General features: G+C 46.0%; 1 protein-coding gene across 4 annotated transcripts; it reads left to right on the plus strand.

The window, feature by feature from the left end:
• The first annotated feature begins 842 nt into the window (after positions 1-842).
• On the plus strand, positions 843-14529 carry dyrk3 (dual specificity tyrosine phosphorylation regulated kinase 3). Of its 4 annotated transcripts, none has more exons than XM_006628466.3 (4): positions 843-2186; positions 2284-2381; positions 4401-4516; positions 9556-14529. In XM_006628466.3, exons 2-4 carry the CDS (start codon positions 2339-2341, stop codon positions 11140-11142), a joined length of 1746 nt encoding a protein of 581 aa, XP_006628529.2. In that variant the 5' UTR covers positions 843-2186; positions 2284-2338; the 3' UTR covers positions 11143-14529. The 4 variants fall into 4 exon arrangements, with proteins under 4 accessions (XP_006628529.2, XP_015198039.1, XP_069046488.1 ...); XM_015342553.2 differs by having other exon boundaries at positions 843-1772; XM_069190387.1 differs by having other exon boundaries at positions 843-2381.
• Positions 14530-22712: the final 8183 nt, after the last annotated feature.

Raw genomic sequence — 22712 nt, forward strand, 5'->3', positions numbered from 1 at the left:
TTTAAGGGTAGTTTTTGATTTGGTTGGAGGATGAGAAATTTCATGCAAGAAATTTCATAAAATGTTGGTGCTGATTAATAAATAAGATTTCATCCCAATCTCTTCTACTGCCAAACTGTCACTCGCCCGAGAGCCAATCCATTATTTCCGAGATATGCCCACCTTCACTCTTCAAACACAAGAAGAACAACCCGCAAACATCGCAAAGTCCTACAATCGTTACAATCCCTTCAACAAGCAGTCAACAGACCCATACAACCTATAGTTTTAAAATTTCTACGAGCAGGTATTTTCCTGGTTCCCTCCTAATCCCTTCTGATCAAGACTAAAGAGATTAAGTCTCTTTAATCTGCTTGTGTCAGACATTTTTTTCTAAAACCAGGAGTTAACTCGTTATCCTTCTTTTTACAAGTTCCACAAAAGCAATATGTTTTTTTTACGATGGGTGATAGAAATTGCACTGTAAATGAGGTCATATTGAGGATTGTTCGGCTCTCCAACAGGCGTCAAAACCAAGTAATTGTCGATAACGTTTTTAAAAATAAAAAAATTGCCTACACTCCTCAGTTTGGGTAATATCACATAGTTTAAGTAAAATAACCGCATAAAATACATCCAATATGGCTTCCAATATTGCAGAAAGAATCTAAAATGCGATTATGTCGCATAATCCAGGAGTGTCTGGCCTCGTGTTAGGGCAGGGATTCTGCAGCCATTTTGGCTCTGTTTACTGTTCTTCATTACTATACTACGCGCAGCAAGTGAGAGCCACAATGGCGTCCGTTTCCTCTCCCACGCCCTGTTTAATAGTCCGTCTGCCCCCCGCCCCCGCTGTGTTGGTGACGTTTTGGCAGAGCTACAGAAAGGGCTCTCATAGCGACCAGCGACCGAATTGAGACGGGCTCTATCCACCGAGGCATACGAGAAGACGGATTTAAAGCACGGTTTCCTCTATTAACGAGTGCTATCCGGTGGGGACGGGTTGCTGCTCGGAAGATTAAAAAGCGATGTCTTAAAAAAAACAACCACCAACGAACTGAGCCCGTTTGCTGCCGCTTCATCAGCTGCACGTCTGTCCGGAAGAGCAAGCCTGGAGCTGGCAAGCTGTCTGCATCTAGGAACTCGAAGCAGAAAAATAAAATTACGCGAAAATATCCTACCCAGATCGGATTTTCTTGGAGGGGATGGTACCTCAGACAGACGGAAACCGACCGCGATATTTGAGGAGCTTTGCCGCCCGTCCTATGGGGGAATTGTGGACTTCAAAGCGCTGGTTTCTGCAGGGACAGTGCTCGTGTTTTCGTGTGTTTTTATACGACTAACCCCCGGGGCAGCTGAAGGGAAGGACTCGTAAAACAACTTTATCTTAATGTTTTAAACTTTAATCTTTAAACTCCAGCTTTCGGAATTGGGATCCTTGAGAAGAGAAGGGTGCGAGGAACTGCAGACGTACGGGCGAGACAGAGGCGTATGAAGAACAGTTGTGTGTGAAACGTCCTGTTTTTTTTTTTTAATTTTCAAGCATTTAAAAAAAGATGCGGTCTGCATGGAAAGGCGAAATCTTGCAGCTACATATTTGCTACAACTCGGGCGGCTTGACCGAGACTGGTTTGTGACATCTAAGCAGGACTGTCTTGCTCGGAGATTAAATAGCTCAATAAGGTCGATGAAGAAAAAGTGAACAATATTTTCCCCGTTTTTTGGAGCTTTTTTGGGGTTTCGACTCATCGCCACATCGAGAGTAGCCTCGCCAGAGGGAGGGATGTTCACGGGTACGATCAGGAGAGGCGACTGCGATAGGAATCCAAACTCTGGAGTGGGAAGTCCAGGCATGATTCTCGCCCCGACAGGGCTGGCGGCTGCGCTATAGCGTTTATAGTGACAGAGAAGAGACCGTCAGACCCGTGAAAAGACCGTAGGAGACCGAGCGTTGACTTGTCCACCTTTAGAAAATGTAGGACTGTTGTCTTCCTTGGTCAGACCTTAGCTTTTACTCAATTTCTAGGACAGCGGACTCGATGGGTGAATGCCGTGCAATTGTCAACACGCAATAAGTAATAGATCATTGCACCCCTAAATCTATAGAGAGGAGAGAAAAACCAGTGGAGACGTTTTCGATTTTTTTGTTTTGTTTTTGGTGTGATCGCTCTGAAAGCAACTGTAAAAAGTCAGACGAAATAATCGAGGTCATTCCTAACCTCTGGAGTGTGTGTGTATATATATAGATCGATTTTTAAAATAATCTGGGAAGATCGACATCTCGTCCTCTGTGTGTGTAATTAGTGGTGCGCTTGGAGGACCTGCCCCTGGATGGTGACCTCACACCCCGCGTGCAGCCATGATGATTCTGAGCAGGAAGCCCGACGGCCCGATCACGGCAGGTAACCATGGCGACGCAGCCTTTGAAGAAGAATGGCGAATGTGACCGTCCCGCTGTCTCCCTCTTGTTGGATTCGGCGGGGAGTGTAGGGTTTCCAGCTCCCCCCTCGAGGTTTTTGGAAAGGCTTGGGTTTGTGACAGCGTCAGGTAGCTGTACCCCCAATTTCCCCTCCCAACTAAAACAGAGCTCGCTAATCCTTTCAACAAGACAAGCTTGATAGATTGTATCGCAGTTATCTACACAGGGGAAAAAAACACTTTATCAAGTGCGTTTTTAAATGAATCATTAGTTACATCGTGATAGTTGCCATCCCGTTTTCTATTAATAATCAAATAAAAAGGTGCCTGCTGACGCAAAGTTTCTTTTTCAATAAAGCTTAAAGTCGAGATGTTGCTCCGGTCGTTCTAAATCGTGCCGCCCTTTGCAGTTGTTAACCGCTGATCAGAAAACACGGCGACGGATCGCGTGTCGCAGCTGTCTCCCCACTCGAGTCCGAGCTGTGGAACAGCTGGGCTTGGTCTTTCTGACAGCTGGGGCCCCGGACAGCTGTTCCCCCTCTCGGCCGTGTCACTCCTCCCCTCTCCCTGCCCCGGGTCTCTTCCCGGTCGCAAACCGCTCGCCCCTTTCCCGAAACATCATTGTGTTCACTGGTGTACCCGGCGTGTACTGGGCTTTATTTGTAACGGCCGTGTGCGCACTTTCGGGAATGATGTAGGCACCCCTCGTCATAAACACGTTTTATTGTTTTTATGACACGTCAGGGAACTGAGAACGCTCATCCCGGCGGTAATATCCCTATCAATGCTCGTTGCCTTTATTTTACTACGAGCTGCCGAGTAGCTGAGGCGGCCTTTGAAAGGCCCCAGGTCGATGTGAACGGGGCGATCTCCAGACCGTCCTATTGAACTGATGGTCGCAGGCATTAGAAACGTGTCTTTGCACAGGGTCAAGGTCGAAAGTGCTTTGCGCTTCCTGCTCTGCTGCGCTATTGATCAGGTACGAACCCGCCGCCCCGACCGCAGTCCGGCGGTGCTGTGTGTTGGAAAGGAGAGAGAGATTGCAAATTCACATCGTCAGCAGCATTGTCAGCGTGTGTAGCCACGACTAAATGAAGCGATCATCTCTGAAATACTGCCATATTCGCGTTGGTTCGATTGATTTATTTTACTAGCCTACATATCAAGGGTGTTAGCTTTAACCCCTTAAACAGTGCGGTTAAAGCTGACATCTACAAAGAGTCCATCTTACTTCATTATTGTAAGTTGGGTACAGCTGACTTTCACTTGGCTCCCAATCCCATTTCTCCCGCATTAGCAGATGTGTTTTCTACAATATAATACTGTTTCCATTTTTTTGGAAAAGGAACATTGTAGTTTCCTCCATCTCAAGGGAAATATTTAGAGTAAAATGTCCTGTTTTATCTGTGACTCTTCAGCTTTGATAGGTGTGTGTCTCTGTCCGTAATCCTCTGTTGTTGATGACAGTCCTCCTGAATGAGGCTGACAGTCTCCTGAGATCTTTGAGACTGAAGGGAGAGATCATTACATAAGCCACAACAGGAGGCTAGCAGGCAGTCACCTGAACTGTCTCCCCAAGGAAATTCACAGACCTTGTTATGTCCGGGGAGTACTCTTGAGAGAGACAGAGCACTTAGACTCACCTTGGCTATTTCTGTAACAGCAGTCTTCATAGTGAAGATATTGACAAGTATACAATAATGTAGACAAAAAAAGTTATTCAAATAAACAGTCCAAGCAGTAGATAGAAGTAAAACATAACTTAAAACATAAAAGTTTCCTTCCTACTTTCTTGATTCGCCCGAAGGGTTTAGTCCCTTGGCTCAGGTTTCTTGTTTGTGAGTTTGGTACAGAGTTTATAAGGAGTATTAGAGACCCAACCAGTGAGGTCTTTCATTAGAGTGGGTATGAATACAGTCCTTTGCCTGCAGGTGGGCACAGCGACGTGTGTGCGTGTGGCTGACAGTTCACAGTGTGTTAATGGATGTGTTTCACCCCTGCAGCCCGGCACGCAGACGGCCTGTATGATTCGTACATGAGGACAGAAGAGGTGGGAACCGAAGACGCTGACGCGCGCCCCCACAGCCCCTCTGCCCTGCCCCCCCTGCCCAAACACACTGTAAGTACCTGCGAACAGGGCACCCCGGAGCTCTCGGGGGCAGACTAGGCTTAAGCTGGTGTGTAATTCAGGCATGAAGATATAAAAGTGTTTTGGAGGTGGATCTTGTCTGGGTTTTAAAAGCAGCAGTGCTGTGACTCTTCAAACCAGGAAAGAGAACATCTCTTCTTCCCAGTAACTGGACTCCAGCGATCTGGCAGATCCTCTGCGTTCCTGTCCTGTTAGGGACCTTGAAAGGTCTCGCTTTTTATTATAATTTTTTTTTCATCAAAGCAACACTTCTTGGTATGTCTTGTTGGCATTTATCTGCATGGGGAGTTGTTTAAAACACTATAAAACTGCAGTCTGCATTGGGAGTTAAAAAGCTAAAACAAGATTTAACATGTAAAGGATTAGAATATTGTCTAAGCAAAAGCACAAAAGTGTCTTTCTGTAATGAGGTAAGCCACATTTAATATGGCTCTGTGCTTAATTTTGTATGGAGCTGGTGGTTTTGCCTGATATCGTCTTATCCCATACTGTATATAGCGATCTTGCTGTATTTGTCTTTAATTCACTTCGTTTTGGAATGGGTAAAGGCGTGAGATAAGATGGCTAGGGACTGGGCACCAAGAGTGAGTTGCATTCCCATCTGATCTGAAATGATCTGTCTCCAGACCTGCCATATGCTTTGGTGATCACTGATGTGCCCAGTGAGTGAGTTGTGTGGGAGGGTTAAGTATGGCAATTTCAGTTTCCAGTGATGCCCGTGAAGCACTCCTCCTGAGCACCTATACAATTTCTATCACTAGTAATTGACCAAAGTGATTTGCTCTTTGCTGCAAAAACAGCTCATTATCCAGTTTAGCAATGAGCAGTGGAATATGCTGCATTTCATCTCAAAATGCATCCGAAAGATTTACCCAATACTATACTTAATAGTACTCTCGGACTGAAGCGCCTGTTGTTGGGTTACAAAGACCTTTTGTTTGTTATCTAAGAGCTTGCTCTCAGCAGATTGAGTGGAATTATGACATTATGCATATGTGCAATATGTTTTGAACATAGGAAATGTCTGAGGTTTCCTTTTGTTTGTAACCTAACTAGGTAGTTTTGTTGTTAGTAGGCAATTGACCCTAGTTCCTGTCAACTGATCCTTGGATATCAGCTCCAAGAATGCAGTTAGGCAGCTTGTTCCAGGCTCCCACATCCCTTAAACAGTTTCGGGGTGTGTATGTTCCTAGCTGATGCACATGCAGCATTTGGATGAACTTGTTAATCGAATGGCCTGACAGGAAATCACAGATGATGTGCCTTCAGTGTAGGTAGACACTGTTTTTATGCGAGTGGAACAAAAGAGTGGATTGATAATTTAATTGGGAAGTTGTTCCCCCAAAAAGCCTGTTTCCTTCATTATTTTCTCTGTGAACGATTCCGGATATCAAGTTAATTAGAACCAACCAATGTTGTTAGGTAACAGAGTGACTTTTGTTCATGGATCCTGGCTGAATTGATAGCACCAGGACTCAGCTCTGCCAACCACTTGGCAAATGTTAATTCTGTTTGAAATGGTCCAAATGAAAAATTGTTAGCATAATCTGCAGTCTGACTCCTTATTTACAGTACACAGGCTCTGGACCCTCCAGTGGAATATGTGAGTGTATGTTTCGTTTTTAGCCAAAGCCTTGTATTTGTCTTTCCTAGGACAGGCATGTAGAATACACGTTCAGGTGGGTAGCTGCGTCAGCATGCGTAGGCTGCAAAGGAACAAGGAATAGGTTCATTCCATGCTGAAAAGAGAAGAAAGAAAACACAACGTTTCGGCCGTGGAGCCTTCTTCAGGTGTTTTCAAAATGTTGTGTTTTCTTTCTTCTTTCTTTCAGCATGGAATAAACCTATTACTTGTTCCTATGTAGAATCCAAGTTCCCTTTCACAACTTGAAAGTTCCAGATGCAGTTCCAGATTGGTTTCCAGATGCAGTGTGATTTCTTTTTTCATTTATATGTTAATCCTGTGTAGTTCATTTATATTTCATCCATGAAACGGACTCTTTCATCCGAGGCCGGCAAATAATAGGCCTTGCTGATGTCTGGATCCAGACAGCTGATTTATCTGCCTAATCTCCAGGGTATTCCAGGACTTATCTTCCATTACTCTGCATGTTTGGTTCTATTTATGGTGCGCTTCACTAATCAGCAGCTATTTGAGTGTCCTGAGGGGAGAGGCCGATTTCTTTTAGAGGGGACTGTGGTTCATCTCTGCCACCTTCCCCTAACCCCCTCCTCCAGCTCTCCCTCCTGTCACTATCCGAGCGGGTTCTTGGCATGTTCAGACCAGCCCGCCCTAGCAGAGCCCTTGCAGACTGCTGGCTGCTTGGCCAGGCCGAGCTGTACCCCAGACGCAGGCCTCGCAGGCTAGTGGAACTGCCTCAGGGCCGAGGAGGGCTGAGCGCTATCGGGTTCGAGTCGGAGTTGGAGTGTGGCTTTAGAATATGCAAGCACGGGAATATCTGAAAAGGGTTGATTTTGAGAAGAGTACAGGGTTCACAAGTACAGAAACTGGAGAAGTTATTGGATCGTCTTTTCAGGGTTCTGCATTATCCATTAGCTTTTTTAGAAACACTTTTTTACTTACGAGCTCGAAAACCATGGCTGATGTTACGTATTGCTAATCTGGAGGTGGGGTTCATGTTTGGACTTTTGCAAGCCATTGGAAAATGCCATCTCTAGCGTGGCGGGTGTGCCTTGTTGAGTGGTTCCTTCACATATTTGGTTGCCTGTTTTTTTTTTCCGGCGTCCGTTCTCCACCTGTACGAAGCCAAGCCTCGCTTCTGTATGCCTGTGCCACGAGCGTGCCCCTGCTGTGGGTCGCACCTCGAGCAGGGTGAAAAGAGCCGAGCACCAGGGCTTGGCTCTGCTCAGGTGCGAGACGGCCTCAAGATGCTCACTTCTTATTTTTCTTAGCACGTCTAGAGCCTTGGGTGCACAAGAAAGGAGGAATGCTCTTCCCAAGAGGAAGTTAAAAATAATGTTGATCTTTGTGTCAAGAGTGGAGAGGGCTCTGATTTCCTTCTTCTAAAGGGGATAATGGATCCCTTGCGAAAAATTGCCCGTGTCTCATGTACTGTATATCTCTTATTTAGATGCTGTTGCAACATCACTTTCTTAAAATAAACAGGAACTTTGAACTTAGTGCAAAGTTTGTAAAGCATGGACAAAAATAACTTTTTCCTTAATCTGAGCTTTTGTTATGGGAAACCCTTCTGTACAGTGACCACCACTTGCTGGCTGTTTGGTTTCAGTGATGTTCAATGATTTCTTGTGGTCTGAAAAAAAAATTCAGAATGCAAGTGGAACTCGAATCTTGCAGTATCTTTTAGTTACAAGACGAGTTCTTCTGTTGCAAAGCAAAGTCTCCGAGCCCATCTCCTTGGTGTTAATCAGTGTCAGCGCATGGAGGCAAAGTCTGGGAGCCTGCATTGCGCAAGACAAGGCACCAGCCGTTCGTGCCACGTCACTGGAGATGGGCAGGGTGCACCGAGATAAACGACAGGAGAACCCTGCGATCCGTGCTGCTGGCTCTTCGGGTTTCCTTCTGTTATGCAAAACGAGAAGCATGATGCCGGCAGAGCTGCCCCGGCTCTTCTGCTGGACTGGCAGGTTGGCTCTGTGTGGTGTGGTTGGCCCCTTACCTTCCTCCCCTTCTTCCAGCTGACGGGAGAAGCACAACGTTTTTTTTTCTTTGAGCCTCTCTTTGTTCTGCGCTTTTTTTCCTACTGCTGTTTTTATGGTGCTTATAGAAGCTGGCAGTCCTGCTGAACTGCTGTGTGCCAAGAGCTCCATTGCCCACCCTTCTGTGCTCAGGGGCTTGCTATTGATGTGCTGTGGCTGCCCTAGTTGTGCCTCAGCTTTACAGATAAAGAGGGATTGTAAAGAGGGACTTCGGTAGTGTTTTAAATCATTTATTTTAACAGCAGAGTAATTTGAAAAGTTTCTGATGATAAATTGAAAGGATGCCCATTTACTCAGTAGGGTATTAACTGCAGCAGAGCAAAGTGAGTGAAGTCCAATAGCCAAGTCCCACCTGGAATTTGAACTCAAGACCCCCCGTCCCCCCAGTCTGGACTCCAGAGCCCTGACCACTCCACCACACCTAAATAAGTACACTCTCCGGTGGTTATCCTGATGGATTCTTCTGCGGCTTGATCTTTTCTTATACCTATCTGTTTGACACTTGCATTATTAATGCTGTTTCGTTGTTTAGGGTGTCAGTGTAAGGATTCCCCAGAGGCTGATCCAGTAATCGTAGTCTGTAATTCTAATTTTCTTTTCTGTGTCCCTTGACTAGGTGGCTGTAGGGGCCCCGTAAACCTATCGATGCTATTTTGAACACTCGCTGTAATATGTAAAAATTGCCATAAACACTTCTATTATATTTCTGTCTATATGTTTAAATGCTGGAGGTTTAGTAATTAAAAAGTTAATAAATCAGCAGCTTGGAACTGTGCTGAATCTTGCTTAAAATAGTCATTTAAAGAACAGAGGCACTGGCCACACGTACTATACCTTTAGATATGAAGTAGGTGCTTTTATCTGTTCTCTAGCTTCAGGGATTTCTTTAGCTAAACAAACTTGTTAGTCAAGATGTTGAGCTCTTTCTGTAGGCCAGGAGGGTGGCACGTGTTTTCCCCACACTGTAAAAGCCTGCATACCTTATCTTTTACCAAGAAGAAGAATATTGTTACAATAAGGAGTGTGCGGGACTATAATGTGCTTGTGGTTAGGATTTTATCATTTCCAGTTTGTTCCTAGTTCTGACGTGTACTTGACATTTGGGTTCATATATCTACATTGTCAATGCCGCATCAGCCCTAAACACCTGGTCTGTCCTTTGTCTAGGGGTGTTTTCCAAGAGCACAGAACTATGCAGAGTGATTGTTTTAACTCATTCTACTTATTTGACAGTATCTATGAAAGGGTTTTCTTTGATGTTTATTTTTTGTTTTCCACATCTTATTTTATCTTATGTGTAGAAAATTCAGTTCTTTTCTTGCTTGCAGGGCGGAAGCAAGACTACGGCGAAGGACCATCATGTGATCGGGAGCCGGGGAGGTCAGATGAAGGTGAAGCAGCTGTACGAGGACTCGTACAACAGGAAGCCCAACAGTGTGGCGCAGCACAATGGCACCCACGCCTCCAGCAAGCCTTTGCCGGCTCTGTCCAAAGAGAGGAGCGTTGACAGCACCAGCTCGGCCAAGTCTGGGGACAGCATGACCAGATCCTCCAAGCCGGGGCCCCTGTCCCCAGAGCAGGCTCTGAAGCAGCACCGGCAGCAGCTCACCGCCCTGGAGCAGCAAGAGATCTACAACTACCCTGAGATCTACTTTGTGGGACCAAACGCCAAGAAGAGAGCCGCGGTGGCGGGGGGCTCCAACAACGGGGGCTTCGATGACGACCAGGGCGGGTACATCCACGTGCCGCACGACCACCTGGCCTACCGCTATGAGTTCCTCAAGGTCATCGGCAAGGGCAGCTTCGGGCAAGTGGCCAAAGTCTATGACCACAAGCTGCACCAGCACCTGGCCCTGAAGATGGTGAGGAACGAGAAGCGGTTCCACCGGCAGGCCGCCGAGGAGATCCGAATCCTGGAGCACCTGAAGAAGCAGGACAAGACGGGCAGCATGAACGTGGTCCACATGCTGGAGAACTTCACCTTCCGCAACCACATCTGCATGACCTTCGAGCTGCTGAGCATGAACCTCTATGAGCTGATCAAGAGGAACAAGTTCCAAGGCTTTAGCCTTCCTCTGGTACGCAAGTTCGCCCATTCGATTCTGCAGTGCTTGGAGGCCTTGCACCGCAACAAGATCATCCACTGCGACCTCAAGCCCGAGAACATCCTCCTTAAACAGCAAGGGCGCAGTGGCATCAAGGTCATTGACTTTGGGTCCAGCTGCTTTGAGCACCAGCGGGTTTATACTTACATCCAGTCCCGCTTCTACCGGGCCCCAGAGGTCATCCTGGGTTCCCGCTATGGGATGCCCATAGACATGTGGAGCTTCGGCTGCATCCTGGCTGAGCTCCTGACAGGCTACCCTCTGTTTCCCGGGGAGGATGAGGCCGACCAGCTGGCTTGCATGATGGAGCTCCTTGGTATGCCTCCCCAGAAGCTGCTGGAGCAGGCTAAGCGGGCCAAGAACTTCATCAACTCCAAGGGCCACCCGCGCTACTGTACCGTCACCACCCACAGCAACGGCACTGTGGTGCTCAATGGCAGCCGCTCCCGCCGGGGCAAGATGAGGGGCCCCCCGGGGAGTAAAGAGTGGGTGACGGCCCTCAAGGGCTGCGACGACCCCACTTTCATCGACTTCCTGAAGAAGTGCCTGGACTGGGACCCTTCCAGCCGCATGACGCCATCCCAGGCCATGAGACATCCCTGGCTTTACAAACGCTTGCCCAAACCCATCAGCGGGGAGAAGACTTTAGCTCCCAAGCGGATTGCCGAACCCAGCACCTCTTTCCCTGGCATTATTTCCAAGCTGCCTCCTGCAATCGGGGTGGCCAACAGCAAACTGAGGGCCAACATGATGGGGGACTCTGGTGGGAGTATACCTCTACGTACTGTGCTCCCCAAACTCGTCTCTTAGGATTTCACAGTCAGAATTATGTGTGGACTGATTGCGTAGCATAAATGTAGTTTAAAAAAACAACTACAGAAAGGAGTCAATGCACTATTTTCTAAATGAGTTTAGCCATGTGGTTCAGTGGGCAAGCTAATATTCTAGAAATTTTATACCAAACCATTTTACATCAGCCATTTTTTAATTGCTTTTTGAAAAGGTTTTTAAGCACGTTTCTTTTAATATTTTAATTTTTTACTTTTCTGCCTGCAGTATAATATTGAAGGAAAGGTGCTCAATGTCTAGTCTTCTACTCCCTTTTATACGGTTTCACACTAAGTCACATTTTTTTATTAGTGTGCACGTACAGAATTAGATAGGATCACACTCTTTTAAAGGTTCATATCTCTGTGTCAACAGAACTAAAAAGGGCTGCTTTATAATTTCGGTTTTAGCGTTAAGGGCTGCAGAAGGCTAGGTTGTTGTAAATAGCGCAGGTATTCTGAACATCCTGGGTGATGTAACTTTTTTTTCTAAATGTTGAATGAAGTCCTCTGCCCATTCGTGTGCAATGAAGGAAGTTTTTTAGTTTAGACTGCTCTAGATGAGAAACGCTTCATGAGCACGCACATGTAGCACAGCACACAGTAGATGTTGAGAACATTTGTCAAGCCGTCACAAAGCAGGATATTTTCATTATGGACATTTTGTAGATGCCACTGCAATGCCTAAATCTTCCTTTATATCTGCATGTCAGGTCAGTATCGGCACAGTCTGACCAGTGGGTACATCATGACCTCAGGCCAGGGCCTGATGTGTGTGTGTGTGAGCTACAGAAAACCAAATAATGCATCGTCTAAAACAGCTCCGAGGTGATGGAGTAACCCATGTGCACGTTGGCAGAAGAGCGGGGCGTTCCGAGTTCGCCTCGCAACGAGGAGAAGGCTCGTTTACAGCCCCCTCCCGTGGTCCGAGGGTTCCTGCGGGGGCACGGACAGGGCTGGCCAGCCGGAGGTCAGTATACTGGTCACTAGCACTGCTCACTGGTGGCCTTGGCTCCTGTATTAAAGAGTGTTGACCATGTTTCTCACGCCGGTCGGGCTGGCTCGCTTCCTTGACCAGTCGTGATCCCTGAGCAGAGTGAGGTTGAGGAATGGGAGTGTGGAGGCCGGGGGGGCATTCGGAAAATCGGGAAGGGGTATCGAATTGGAAGTAACCTGGCGGTCACAGCCATTGGAATCATTCACAGCCCTTGGGCTCCAGTTTCCACACGGTGAAACGTTTTGCTAGTTTTTTTTATGCTATGAGAAATAATTACAGTTCCTGTGAGTATGGATCACTGTGACGTAGTGTTTCATTTTAGCTTGCTAGATTTTTTTCCACCTGGTGTTTTTGAGTATTTGAAGGCTGTGTTTTAAGAATTCCTTAACTTTGAAACTGCATGGAGGATTATTGTGAGACAAATATTGTACGACTGTGGATCATGGTGACCTATTTTTTTTCCCTTTTATTGGAGCTGAAATTGAAAACATTACTGGTGGTATTGTACTGTTTTTATTTGCGGGGGTAGTCATCGTCTGTTTCTTAAAAGCGACGTTCTTTTATGAGGGAGACAATTAGAAAATCTTAAAGCATTGTTTTTCTAGATAACTTGTTCTGTAACTTGAAATAGATGCCTACATATGTGAATTTCCCTTTTGTATATGGCAAACTTTCTTAATGTCATTCTACCAGGTTAAGTGTATACCTACCGATTTCAGTCTAGATGTGCGTTTCCCTTGGGGTTCCGTGTCATGCCAGTCACAGGCTGGGCTTTTCCCTGGCCGTTGCAGGTTCCAGCCTGGCTTATGTGACTCACCTGCTGTGACCAGGATTCGCCCAGAATTGGTTCGCAATTGTCCAGTACAGTTGCTCGATCGAGGCTCTCTGGGCTGTGAGGGGACTAGCCTCTCCTCGGATGGGCGCTGATCCTTCGAGCAGTGCATGCTCTGAGAAGGCCAGTGACAGCCGGTCGTGTGGGGGAGCCAGAGGAGCCCGTCTGCTCTTCCTCGTTCTCACCCTTGTGGGGTTAGGGGTCACTGATAAGACACATCGAGACATACAGGCACAGCTGATGATTCTAGATTATCGGTATGCAATAAAAAGTGGTAGATCATTGTAAAGCTAAAAAAAAACACATTGCATTGGCAATTTTGTTTCTCCTACATATTTCTGTGTCAATTGATTTGGAAAAACTCTGTAATTTAAAATCAATGGTGCTGAATTACCACATTAGTCTTAAAAATGCCTCTCTTGCCTTCACAATACTCACAGACCTCTAGGCATAGAATGACAGAAAGGTTTCACTGAAGAGCTCTGGAAACGCCAAATCTTTTACGAACTCATGGAAACCAGGATGCTTTTAAAATGTAATTCTTGGTAGGTTTTCTCCTTGATTGAAATGGAATAGTTGTTCCTCAGAGGCACTCGAAAATAATTGGAACAGAATTGTTACCGTGTAGCACTTTCAACTGTGGAACTCTGTAAAACTTGATTACTGGTTAGCGATGTGTAATTATGCAACACCATTCATGGATTTCTAATTACAGATGGAAAAGAAATTGACATAGTTAAATGTGACAGAGAACCCCCACCAGGTTGCTTTTAGAAATGGGTAATTTTGCAAGCTGTCCTGGTTTTTTTTTTTCCTCTTCTGTTACTGGCTCAGATTAAATTTTGGTGGCCTGGCTGTCAACAATAGCTATAAAACTGTAGAAATAAACTGCACTAGAGTCCTGATCTGGGTAAAAAAGTTGTGTTGTGTAAAAAAACATCAGAACTTGTCGATGGCTGCATTCATCTTTTGACCCAGCAATCTTCTCTTTGCCTTCGTCTGTCATGAAGTTCCAATCGTACTGAGAGGCATTATAAACTGTATGTCCACTACTACACCTCACCGTTTTAATACTCCAACACTTCCAAGAATCTCCGTTTACCAGGAAACTTGCCTTCCTGGCATTTTGTATCCCTTGAGCTCGGGGAGTTGTCAGCCAGTGCCTTTGGGTTCACTCTTCTCAAATGTAGACGCTGCACCTCCGGTCAGTTCTGCGTTTGTTTTCAATTGTCAGCTTATAGGATTTTTTTACCTCTCGATTTTATAGACTTGAATACAATTTTGTTACACAAGAGCGTACAGGTTTAGCAGGGAAAAAAAAGAAAATAATGTGTGCTGTGTTTTATTGTTTCCTCCATTTGCCGAGTGTTTTAAAAGGTTGGCTACTGTTTAAATAGCATGTAAACCGTAAGTGTGGGTATGAGCAGAGTGTTGAGCTGACTTTGGCGCGTTGTGTGGCGGACAGGACTGTAAAAGCAGAAAAGGGAGGCTTGTATTAGTTTTCTTTTTGAAGAAAAAAAATAAATCGCTATTAATGGAAACCTTTCTGGTGGCATGCTTATTTCCGGTGGTTAAGGAGAAGTGTCTCACGTTGAGATAAACATATGGGATTCCATTTCAAAGTGTGATGCTAATCCTGGAAAAGTGCTGCTGGTGGTGTTATTCTAGACTGAAAAGCCCAGGATCTCCAGAGTGTCCTTCCTCACTGTCCTCACTCCGCGACCTAGACTGCAGTGATGCCATCACAGCGTGCTGAAATACTGCTTTGCCAGCAGGGTGAAGAAAAGTGTCAGTCTGACAATCTGATAGTGCACTTGGAGCTTCAAACTGCCCTTGGAATAATACGGATGGCCATTGTACGTGGGAGAGGCCTTCTTATACTGATAACATTGTACCTCATTTCCCTAGAATATGCAAAGGCTTTTTAACAAAGTATTTGTTTTCCTTAGCCTGCTTTGATAAAGTGTCCTTTCCGAAAACAAGGGTCTGTCTGCATAAAACAGCTAGTTCCCTTTTCCACAAAATAGGGAAATTAAATATTGGTTCCTCTTCCTTTGTCGTAAGCACTTAAGTGGAAATTTGGAAGGTGGTTTTTGCAACTTGCTTATACAGTAGGCCTTAGTAAATGTACTGTACCTCTTCCTGTACTGCATTTTTTGTAACAAGTATTTTTTGTGTTACTTGGTTCACCTATTTTCAGTTGCTGTAATATTCTGGTTAAGCGTCATGGTAACAGAAATGTGATTAAGCTGCTGCCAAGCTCACTCTTGTCACAAGTGAGAGTTTTAATCTCTTTCATGTGGGTTCTGCAACTCCATGTCTCAAATTGGTCTATTTTAGGGTGAGACTAATGAGTCTCCTCCCCCCAAGCCACCCAGCCTGCAGGAACCACGTGCTGCTTTTCCATTGTTGTGACATCATTGTGAAAATGTGCAATTTCTGACCTTCGCCTCAGTTCTGTTTCTGTGTTTATGTTGAAATCAAACTGTCGTCTTACTGTAGTTTCCATGACTTCATGGAAGTGCAATCTCTTCCTGGTACCACTGTGACATTACAAAATCTGTTTCGCTACACTGCTGGAAAAAAAAAACGGACAAGGGAGCACTCGCTAAGTGGTTTCCTCAGCTCAAAGTTTTTAATGAAGAAAGCATTCCTTCTGGTTTCAGTCACGAAAAGGTTAGTCAAGATTTTTTAAGCAGTAGGATTTAAACCAGTGAAATGTAGAATAACCTGTTATTCCTGAGCCTGACTCGGAATGCAGGCAGAGAGCTGGTGTTGCCCGTCTGTTCAGCTGGCTGTGAAAAGGGAGTCTCTTGTGGAGTCTCAGCAGCTCTTGAAGATAAATGGGCGTTATGAAGCGGGTGTCAGCTTACTTTAGCATCAGCCCCTAAGGGCTGGATCCCAATAGCTGCCTTTTAGCTCTGGAGGGCTGCTCAGAGACATTTCACATTGTCTAAAGGTATGTTTGAAGCAGCTGGCCATGTGCAGTCTTACAATATATAGAACACTGTACCTCCTCCAAACACAGCATAATCTCCCAGGAACAGTCCACCTGGTTTTACTGTCTCTCTGACACAGGAGTCGGCCACCTCGGCCTTCCCATGTGCCACCCAGCTCCCAGGCACCTATAGGAGAGGGGGACACGCAAGAGGCCACTGCCCTTCTCCAGCTTTCCCCTTTGGGTAGGATCCATGAAAATCCATAAACCAGACTCCAGGGAGCAAAACTGTTTTCTGCTACTAATCTGCTTTGCTGAATTAAGAACAATGATGAGTAGTTTTTAAAAAAACATTATCATTATCAAGTTTTGTTTGCCTTTAAGATTATAAAGAATGTTCCCCAACCAGATTTCTTTTGTCAGGCTTTTTCGTTGCTCATGTCAATGAGCAGTATTGTATGCCAGACAACAACGCAAAATTTGACAACGTCCAGGAGCAATTCTTCCAACCCAGGCTGAAGAACGGGGGTGCAGAGTGTACCAACGCAGAAAACGCCAAAATGCTGATGCACGTGTTCTGAAAATGCCTGTGGAATAGAGCCTGTTTCCTGTTGACTGGGGAGTTTGCGAAACTGAAAATGCACACATAAAGGGCTGAGCAGGATTAGGTGAATCTCATTAGTGCTGCGATATAGCAAGAGCATGTCTGCCGGTTACCTTGAGGAGCACAGAGACGCTAAGGATTTAGTGCAGGCAGGGGCAGCAGCTCCCCTAGAGATTTGCTGCTCAGTGGAAGCTCTTGGCAGGCTGGAAGGTTTACTGGGATTTACGGACGTGGACATATGGCCAGGCCCTCTGGACTTTCTGCAATCTGTGAGTGTTTCTGCCATCTGTGCCAGTGGGTGCTGTAGGAGAGAAGGAAGAAAATTACTACAGAGCCGAACGTGTGACTGATGCCCAAGTCCCAGCGAGGAGAATGACGAGATAATGGGAAATGCTTGTGAGTCCGGTTTGAGCCGCGGTCCAGCTGGAACAGCAGACATGTGAACAGAGCAGCACAGTGCTTCTATTCTGAGAGACTCTCCCCTCCAGCCTTCACCTGAAAAACAGCGGCTGAGTCGTGCTCCCTGGTTGGCGTTGCACGCGGGCCGTGGAAGAGCGGCGTGCCAGTGCTCCTGTTATTTTCCACACTGTGGTAAACAGTAGAGTATTATGGGAAAAGAGGGGGGAGCCGAGCCAAGGAAGAGCCTGAAAGACCCTAGGAAGTGAGTGAGTGGGGAGAGGGAGGACACCTGACACTCCCTTAGGGCTCTTTTGAAGTTGGTCTGCTTCAAGAACCTGCACTTGAAGGAGAAATTTGGAATTGGGATCAGGATGAGGGTTGATGGTGAAAGGAGAGTTGGGTTTGGAGTTAAGAGTTGGGTTGGCTGGGGTTTGGACTGGGTTTGTAGTGTTCAGGTGGGAGAGGTCCTTTAGGCTGTGAGAGCAGGGACACCTGGGCACCAGCCCTTCTGCTCGCAGTGCTGAGCGAGAAGACAGGGTGGCTGGAGTTCCAGGGTGCTGATAGTTCATCTCTTAATCAGGAATGGACCTTGCAGGGAGTAATTGTTCGAATTAATCAGTTGTTTTTATGATTCTCAAAAAAAAAAGCCCCTGCACAAAACACGGAGCCAAATTTGGGATCTGGTGTCTGCTGTTGTACACAGACCTTTGTGTGGTTGCTGTGGGCTAAACTGCACAGACTTGTTTCATAAATTAACCTTATGTCAAGTTCTTCTAAAACAGTACTCTTCTACATGCTTTTTCTTTTTCCAGCGGTAAGTACACTATGGTATGGAAATCAAAAGACCTGTCAATATTTGCTAGCAACATGTCAATTTTTCTGATCTCTCACAGATCTGGAGGGGCTTTCCTCCTCCCAGTGAGCTCACTTATGAATAACGAGGTTGCCGTGGGAGGCAGTCGTGGTGTTTATTTTGGGGTATCGCGCACCAGAGCCGCCCTGTGCAATCCTCTGATTCAGCCCTCTGTTGTGGTGGCCAGGTGCCATGGTAACGGTGGGTAGAGTCGAGGCCCAGTGAAGTCATTCTTTCTCGAGGAACCTGAGACTTCAGAGAAGGGGATTTCCAATGAAGGAAAAGCCTCGCTGTCAAGACTTGTTCTGATAGACCACATGAGCACAAAAGGGGGAAGTAATTGTAAGTTTGTGTCTTTTCTTGGCCTTGTCAAAAGGATACCATTACTGTTGATGTTTTGGTTATGTCACCTTTCTTTATGAATGGGTTGTACTGAACAACAGCAAGTGATGGCATACTACTGGATTAATATACAGTATAAGTGTATATGCACTTAGAATATTGCACCAGTATACTGCACTCCCCAGATATCACTCTTACAAGTTTTCTGACTGCTTCCTCCACCTCAGGGTCGTGAGGGAGCTGGAGCTCATCTTGGCAAGCGGCAGGCTCAGGGTGGGGTACACCCTGGACAGGCCACTAGTCCATCGCAGGGCCGACACAATAACACTCAGGGCTAGGCCAGTTCTCCCAGAAGGCAATTAACCTGCCAGCCTGTCTTTGGACTGTGGGAGGAAACCCATGCAAACATGGAGAGACCATACAAGCTCCACGCAGAGAGTACCCTGGTCCAAATCTGAACCCCGGGCCTCAGGGCTGTGAGGCAGCCATGCTAACCATAAGTTATTATGGTTACAAGTCATTTTAATCTTTATTCTTCCTGAGTTTTCTGGCAAATAATAGCATTTTTATCCGGATACGCTCTGTGGGTGTACCGCTCTGTAATGTCAAAAGATTCACCAGAACACAATTTCATCAAACTAAAAAGCGGATTTTTCATGTTGGTCCTAGTCTGGGGAGAGGTGGCACATGTTTCCCAGCCTGAGGATGAACAGCAGGCCAGAGGAAAAAAAACTTTCAAACGCCTGAGCGAAAATCTTGCAGGTCTTCAGAGGACTAGAATGGAGACGGGGTGCGGCAGTGGCTTATTTTGTAAAACGTATCGCAGCTCTTGTCACACCTGTGTGCCTGAAGGCCAGACAGGACAGAGAGTATGAAAACGACCGGAGAAACTGAAGTATTGGATCTGTCGATTTGTCACGGGTCCCCCTACTCCTTGGCTGTGGTTTTTCTAGAAGGAGCTGCTGTTCCCAGCCTGTATCCCCAGGTCTGCCAGGGCTCTCGACTGGACTGTGGTCATGCCTTGTATGCCACGGTCTTAGAAAGGCAAGTGTTCCCTCTTGCGTACTGTATCATAACAGAGACTGCGGCTTCATTCTTTGTTTTTTTTTTCCTCTCCTCAACAATAGTTTATTTCCAGCTTTCTACTGAACGCTGTAAATATGTGTGCACGTTTCCTCTGTCCCGCCTTGTTGGTGCCATGCTTTCTGTGGTCACTGCAGCTTGTGCCGTGCTTCACAAGGGTGCTCATGGTGTTGAAGGACTGAGCTTGAAGGGGGTGAAATGGTTTAGTACACAAGTTGTTTTCCAGTGTGCTATGTTTCTTTTTTTTTTTCAAAAAGAGGAATCTAATAATACTTTTTCATAAAGCTTCTCACCATAAATAAATAATCTCCTGCAGTCTCCTTTCTCGCACATACAAAGTGCTTTTTTCAAACAGTAAGGCAGTAGAGGGTTTGTGAACATGACTACATGCACTCAGTGGAACATCGTACTCTCCTGCGTGTCATTTTTAATTTTAATGGAATTGTCTAGTACACGAATTAGTGCTTTATATTATCCCCGAAATGCATTGACTGCCCTACTGCATCATAACCATGGAAACTTTCAGGTTAAACTGAATACTGACCCACACACTGGTCACTCATTTCCACAATTTAGATTTGAGTTTCCCAGAGGACTCCTGCTCACACCTGATGCAAAACCTCCATCAAGTTCTGTGTTTGTAATTCAGCCACTTTGAACATCGGGTTTATTCTTGTCCTCAAGCAGTACCTAATTCCTGATTCTCTTACCTCTTTTTAATTATCCCCCTCCAAAAAATTGTGTTTTTGGTTGTGAACTGTTGATAAAATGTGAACAAGCTGTGTGCAGGGCCCAGATGGGACCAGAATGGTGAAAGGATGTACTCTGTTTACTATAGGCCTGCTTGTTGCTACGGAGACACCAGGCATTCCACAAGGAGGCTGTCTGTCCTCCTGGCCCAAGGGTGCTGATTCAGAGCCTGTTAGTCCGCGCTGACAGGTAAGCAGCTAGGTGGTCCGTCACATGGAGATACGCATTGACCTTGTCCTGGGGCTAGTTCAGCTCATGCGCTGGAAGCACAGGTGTTTCAGAAGAAACTCATTGCACAGCAGGGGTTTGTCAGTCCTGCACCTAATGAAGTCTTCAGTTAAGAACCTCCATTGGGTTTGAATGCGAAAAACAAAAAAGTAAGGGGATTTCATACGCGTTTCAGCTCCATTTACAGAAACCAAACATCCCTACATCCTAATATTGTGGTGTAACTTGGGAAATGTAATTAAGGGTAGTGTGCAGCTATATTCCCTGCCGCTAGAGAGGTTTTCGTAGCACTACTGAAGCAGCAGCAGCCTTCCACACCTTTACAGCTCCATGATCCCACATCCTTTCTCCATTCTGAGGGATGGTGAATGAGGGATGCTCTGTGGAAGTGCAAACCAGGTGTTTCTTGGAGTGATTCTTGCATCCGCGGGCGTGTTACAGCAGTGGGCAGGCCAGGCAGGGCAGGCCCCCTGACCCCTGACTCCTGCAGGCACCTGGCATTTCTGAAACTGAGCCCACGAACCCCCTCCCCTGACTCGGAGGGAGACTGCCGGGAGCCGGAAGTGGGCCACAGGCCGTTCTTCTGTCTCCCCCATTCCGTATACTGTAAATCCAAAAGTGGACGCTGGGGTCTGAAAACAAAACCGCTTTTAAAAGAGAGTTACAGTATATATGTGCTGGAGAAGCTGATGTGGTCGCAAAGCTGTTTCTAAGATCTCTGGAGAATCCTCTGCCGAAGCCCTGAGACATTCAGCAGGAGCCTGTTACTCTGGGATATTTTAGAAGGTTTTCCTCACTGAAATGAAACCCTGTTTACAGCTTTACTGCAGGGCGGGGAGACTGTGTGGAAACTGGCCAGAGTGCAGAGGGACAAATGGCTTACCGACGTTTGAGAAAATGTTCTGACTGATCCGCTTTTTGTCACAGTACGTTTTTCTGAAATGTACAGCATTTCAGGTGTTTAGAAATCTGACGGTTGCGTGTTGTCTAAGCCAAGACTTCATCCAAACGATATTGCAGCAGTTTGGTGCTAATAAGACAGTCTAGGTTTTTTTTTAAGTGGGCAGGAGTCAGAAGATTGACAGAGGAGGCACAAAAGCCCTTCTGGGTCAAAGGTGATCTGGCATCTGAACTATGTTGCTGCTGGCATTGTTTTTGGGCGTCATTGCTAAAATGTCAGCAATTAATTAACCTACTCATTAGAGATGCTAAGTTACTCATTATTTTGATTCGTTTCCTTTTAATATTTTTTGTAACAAAGGCATGGTCTTAAAAGGCAAGCAGTGTCTTGGAGACAGTGTGGGGGAGGCACAGTTGCTAGGTGCTTTTTTGTTGCTAGGTAAATAGTTTATTTCTGGACAGCATCATGTTTCAGAGTGACAGTACAGAAACCTCTTCTTTTGTGTGTGTGTGTAACTACAAAAGACAAAAACAGTGAAACAATACAATACAGTGAAACAACAAACAAGCACTTCCCAGCCCTGTGTTCAGTGGTCAGCCACAGCCCAGGCGCTCTGAATTCAGACTAGCAGGAGGGAATGAGAGGGTGTTCATTTTGGTCAGGCCTGAAGATTCTGAAGGCTGAATGAAGGGGTGTAATTTGATAGAAGAGTGCTGCGGTTAAATTTGTATTATCCTGGACCTATCCCGGTTATTGCCAATGTTTGTTGTGTCAAGAACTCTCCATACTAACATACTGAAATTAATAAAATGAGAATAATCAACCAGTGTCACCAAGGCCTGCAGGATAAGCTAGCACAATCCTTCCCTGAGAAACAGAGAATCAAGCTGCAGGGTCCTCTTTAAGCCACAATATGCCTTTTTCAACCCCTCGGATTTGAGGAAAACCCTGGAATAATCTGCTCAGTCATGTCATTGAGGCTTATACATGAGCTTCTTTCATGACACAGCTGGGTGAGATCCTCAGATCACTTGCTATAAATGCTAACTGAATGGCCTCCTCTCATTTGTAGGCTTTTTTGTGTTTGAGTTTATTCCAAGCAACTGTGTGGCAGTGTTAGATTAGGCCTTCAGTCCTATCCCAAAGTCAAGCAGGTACGTGTTGACTGGCTACTCTTAAAATTGTCCCTTTCCAGGACTGGTTTCAAGTGAGCTTTCATCCCTGGAGGAGGAGGGATTTTTCCCAGTTGAACCCACTCCAGAGACAACAACAGGTTCACAGAAAAATATACCCAGATGCGGACGATGGATCGAATGGCTGTTCTGCATCTGTGGCCTTTTTAATCGCTGTTGTTTCTCTTTCCTTGGACGTCAGGGGTAACGCTTGCTGCTGGAACACAGCAGGAGGCCTGCAGGCTGAGCCATGCTCTGAAATGCAGTGATATTTCCCTATTAATCCAAAACCACAGCTGGGTTTGTCTCTCTCAGTGACGCAAAAGACAGCTGTCTCAAGAGACAGAGAAGGGAACAAATGCTGCTGCCCCACTGCCCCACTGCCTCAGGTAGGCCAAGGACACCAGGGCAGAGTAAAAATAGAAGAGCCTCACCAGTCACACGTCCCACAGAC

The sequence above is a fragment of the Lepisosteus oculatus genome, chromosome 5, assembly GCF_040954835.1.
Source record: "Lepisosteus oculatus isolate fLepOcu1 chromosome 5, fLepOcu1.hap2, whole genome shotgun sequence".
NCBI lineage: Eukaryota > Metazoa > Chordata > Actinopteri > Semionotiformes > Lepisosteidae > Lepisosteus > Lepisosteus oculatus.

Bases quoted from the DNA above. Each gene is read 5' to 3' on its own strand.
- dyrk3 (XM_069190387.1), top strand. From the start codon at position 2,339: ATGATGATTCTGAGCAGGAAGCCCGACGGCCCGATCACGGCAG. The intron at 2,382-4,400 runs GTAACCATGGCG...TCACCCCTGCAG, and splicing joins CGACGGCCCGATCACGGCAG to CCCGGCACGCAGACGGCCTG. The intron at 4,517-9,555 runs GTAAGTACCTGC...TCTTGCTTGCAG, and splicing joins CCCCCCTGCCCAAACACACT to GGCGGAAGCAAGACTACGGC.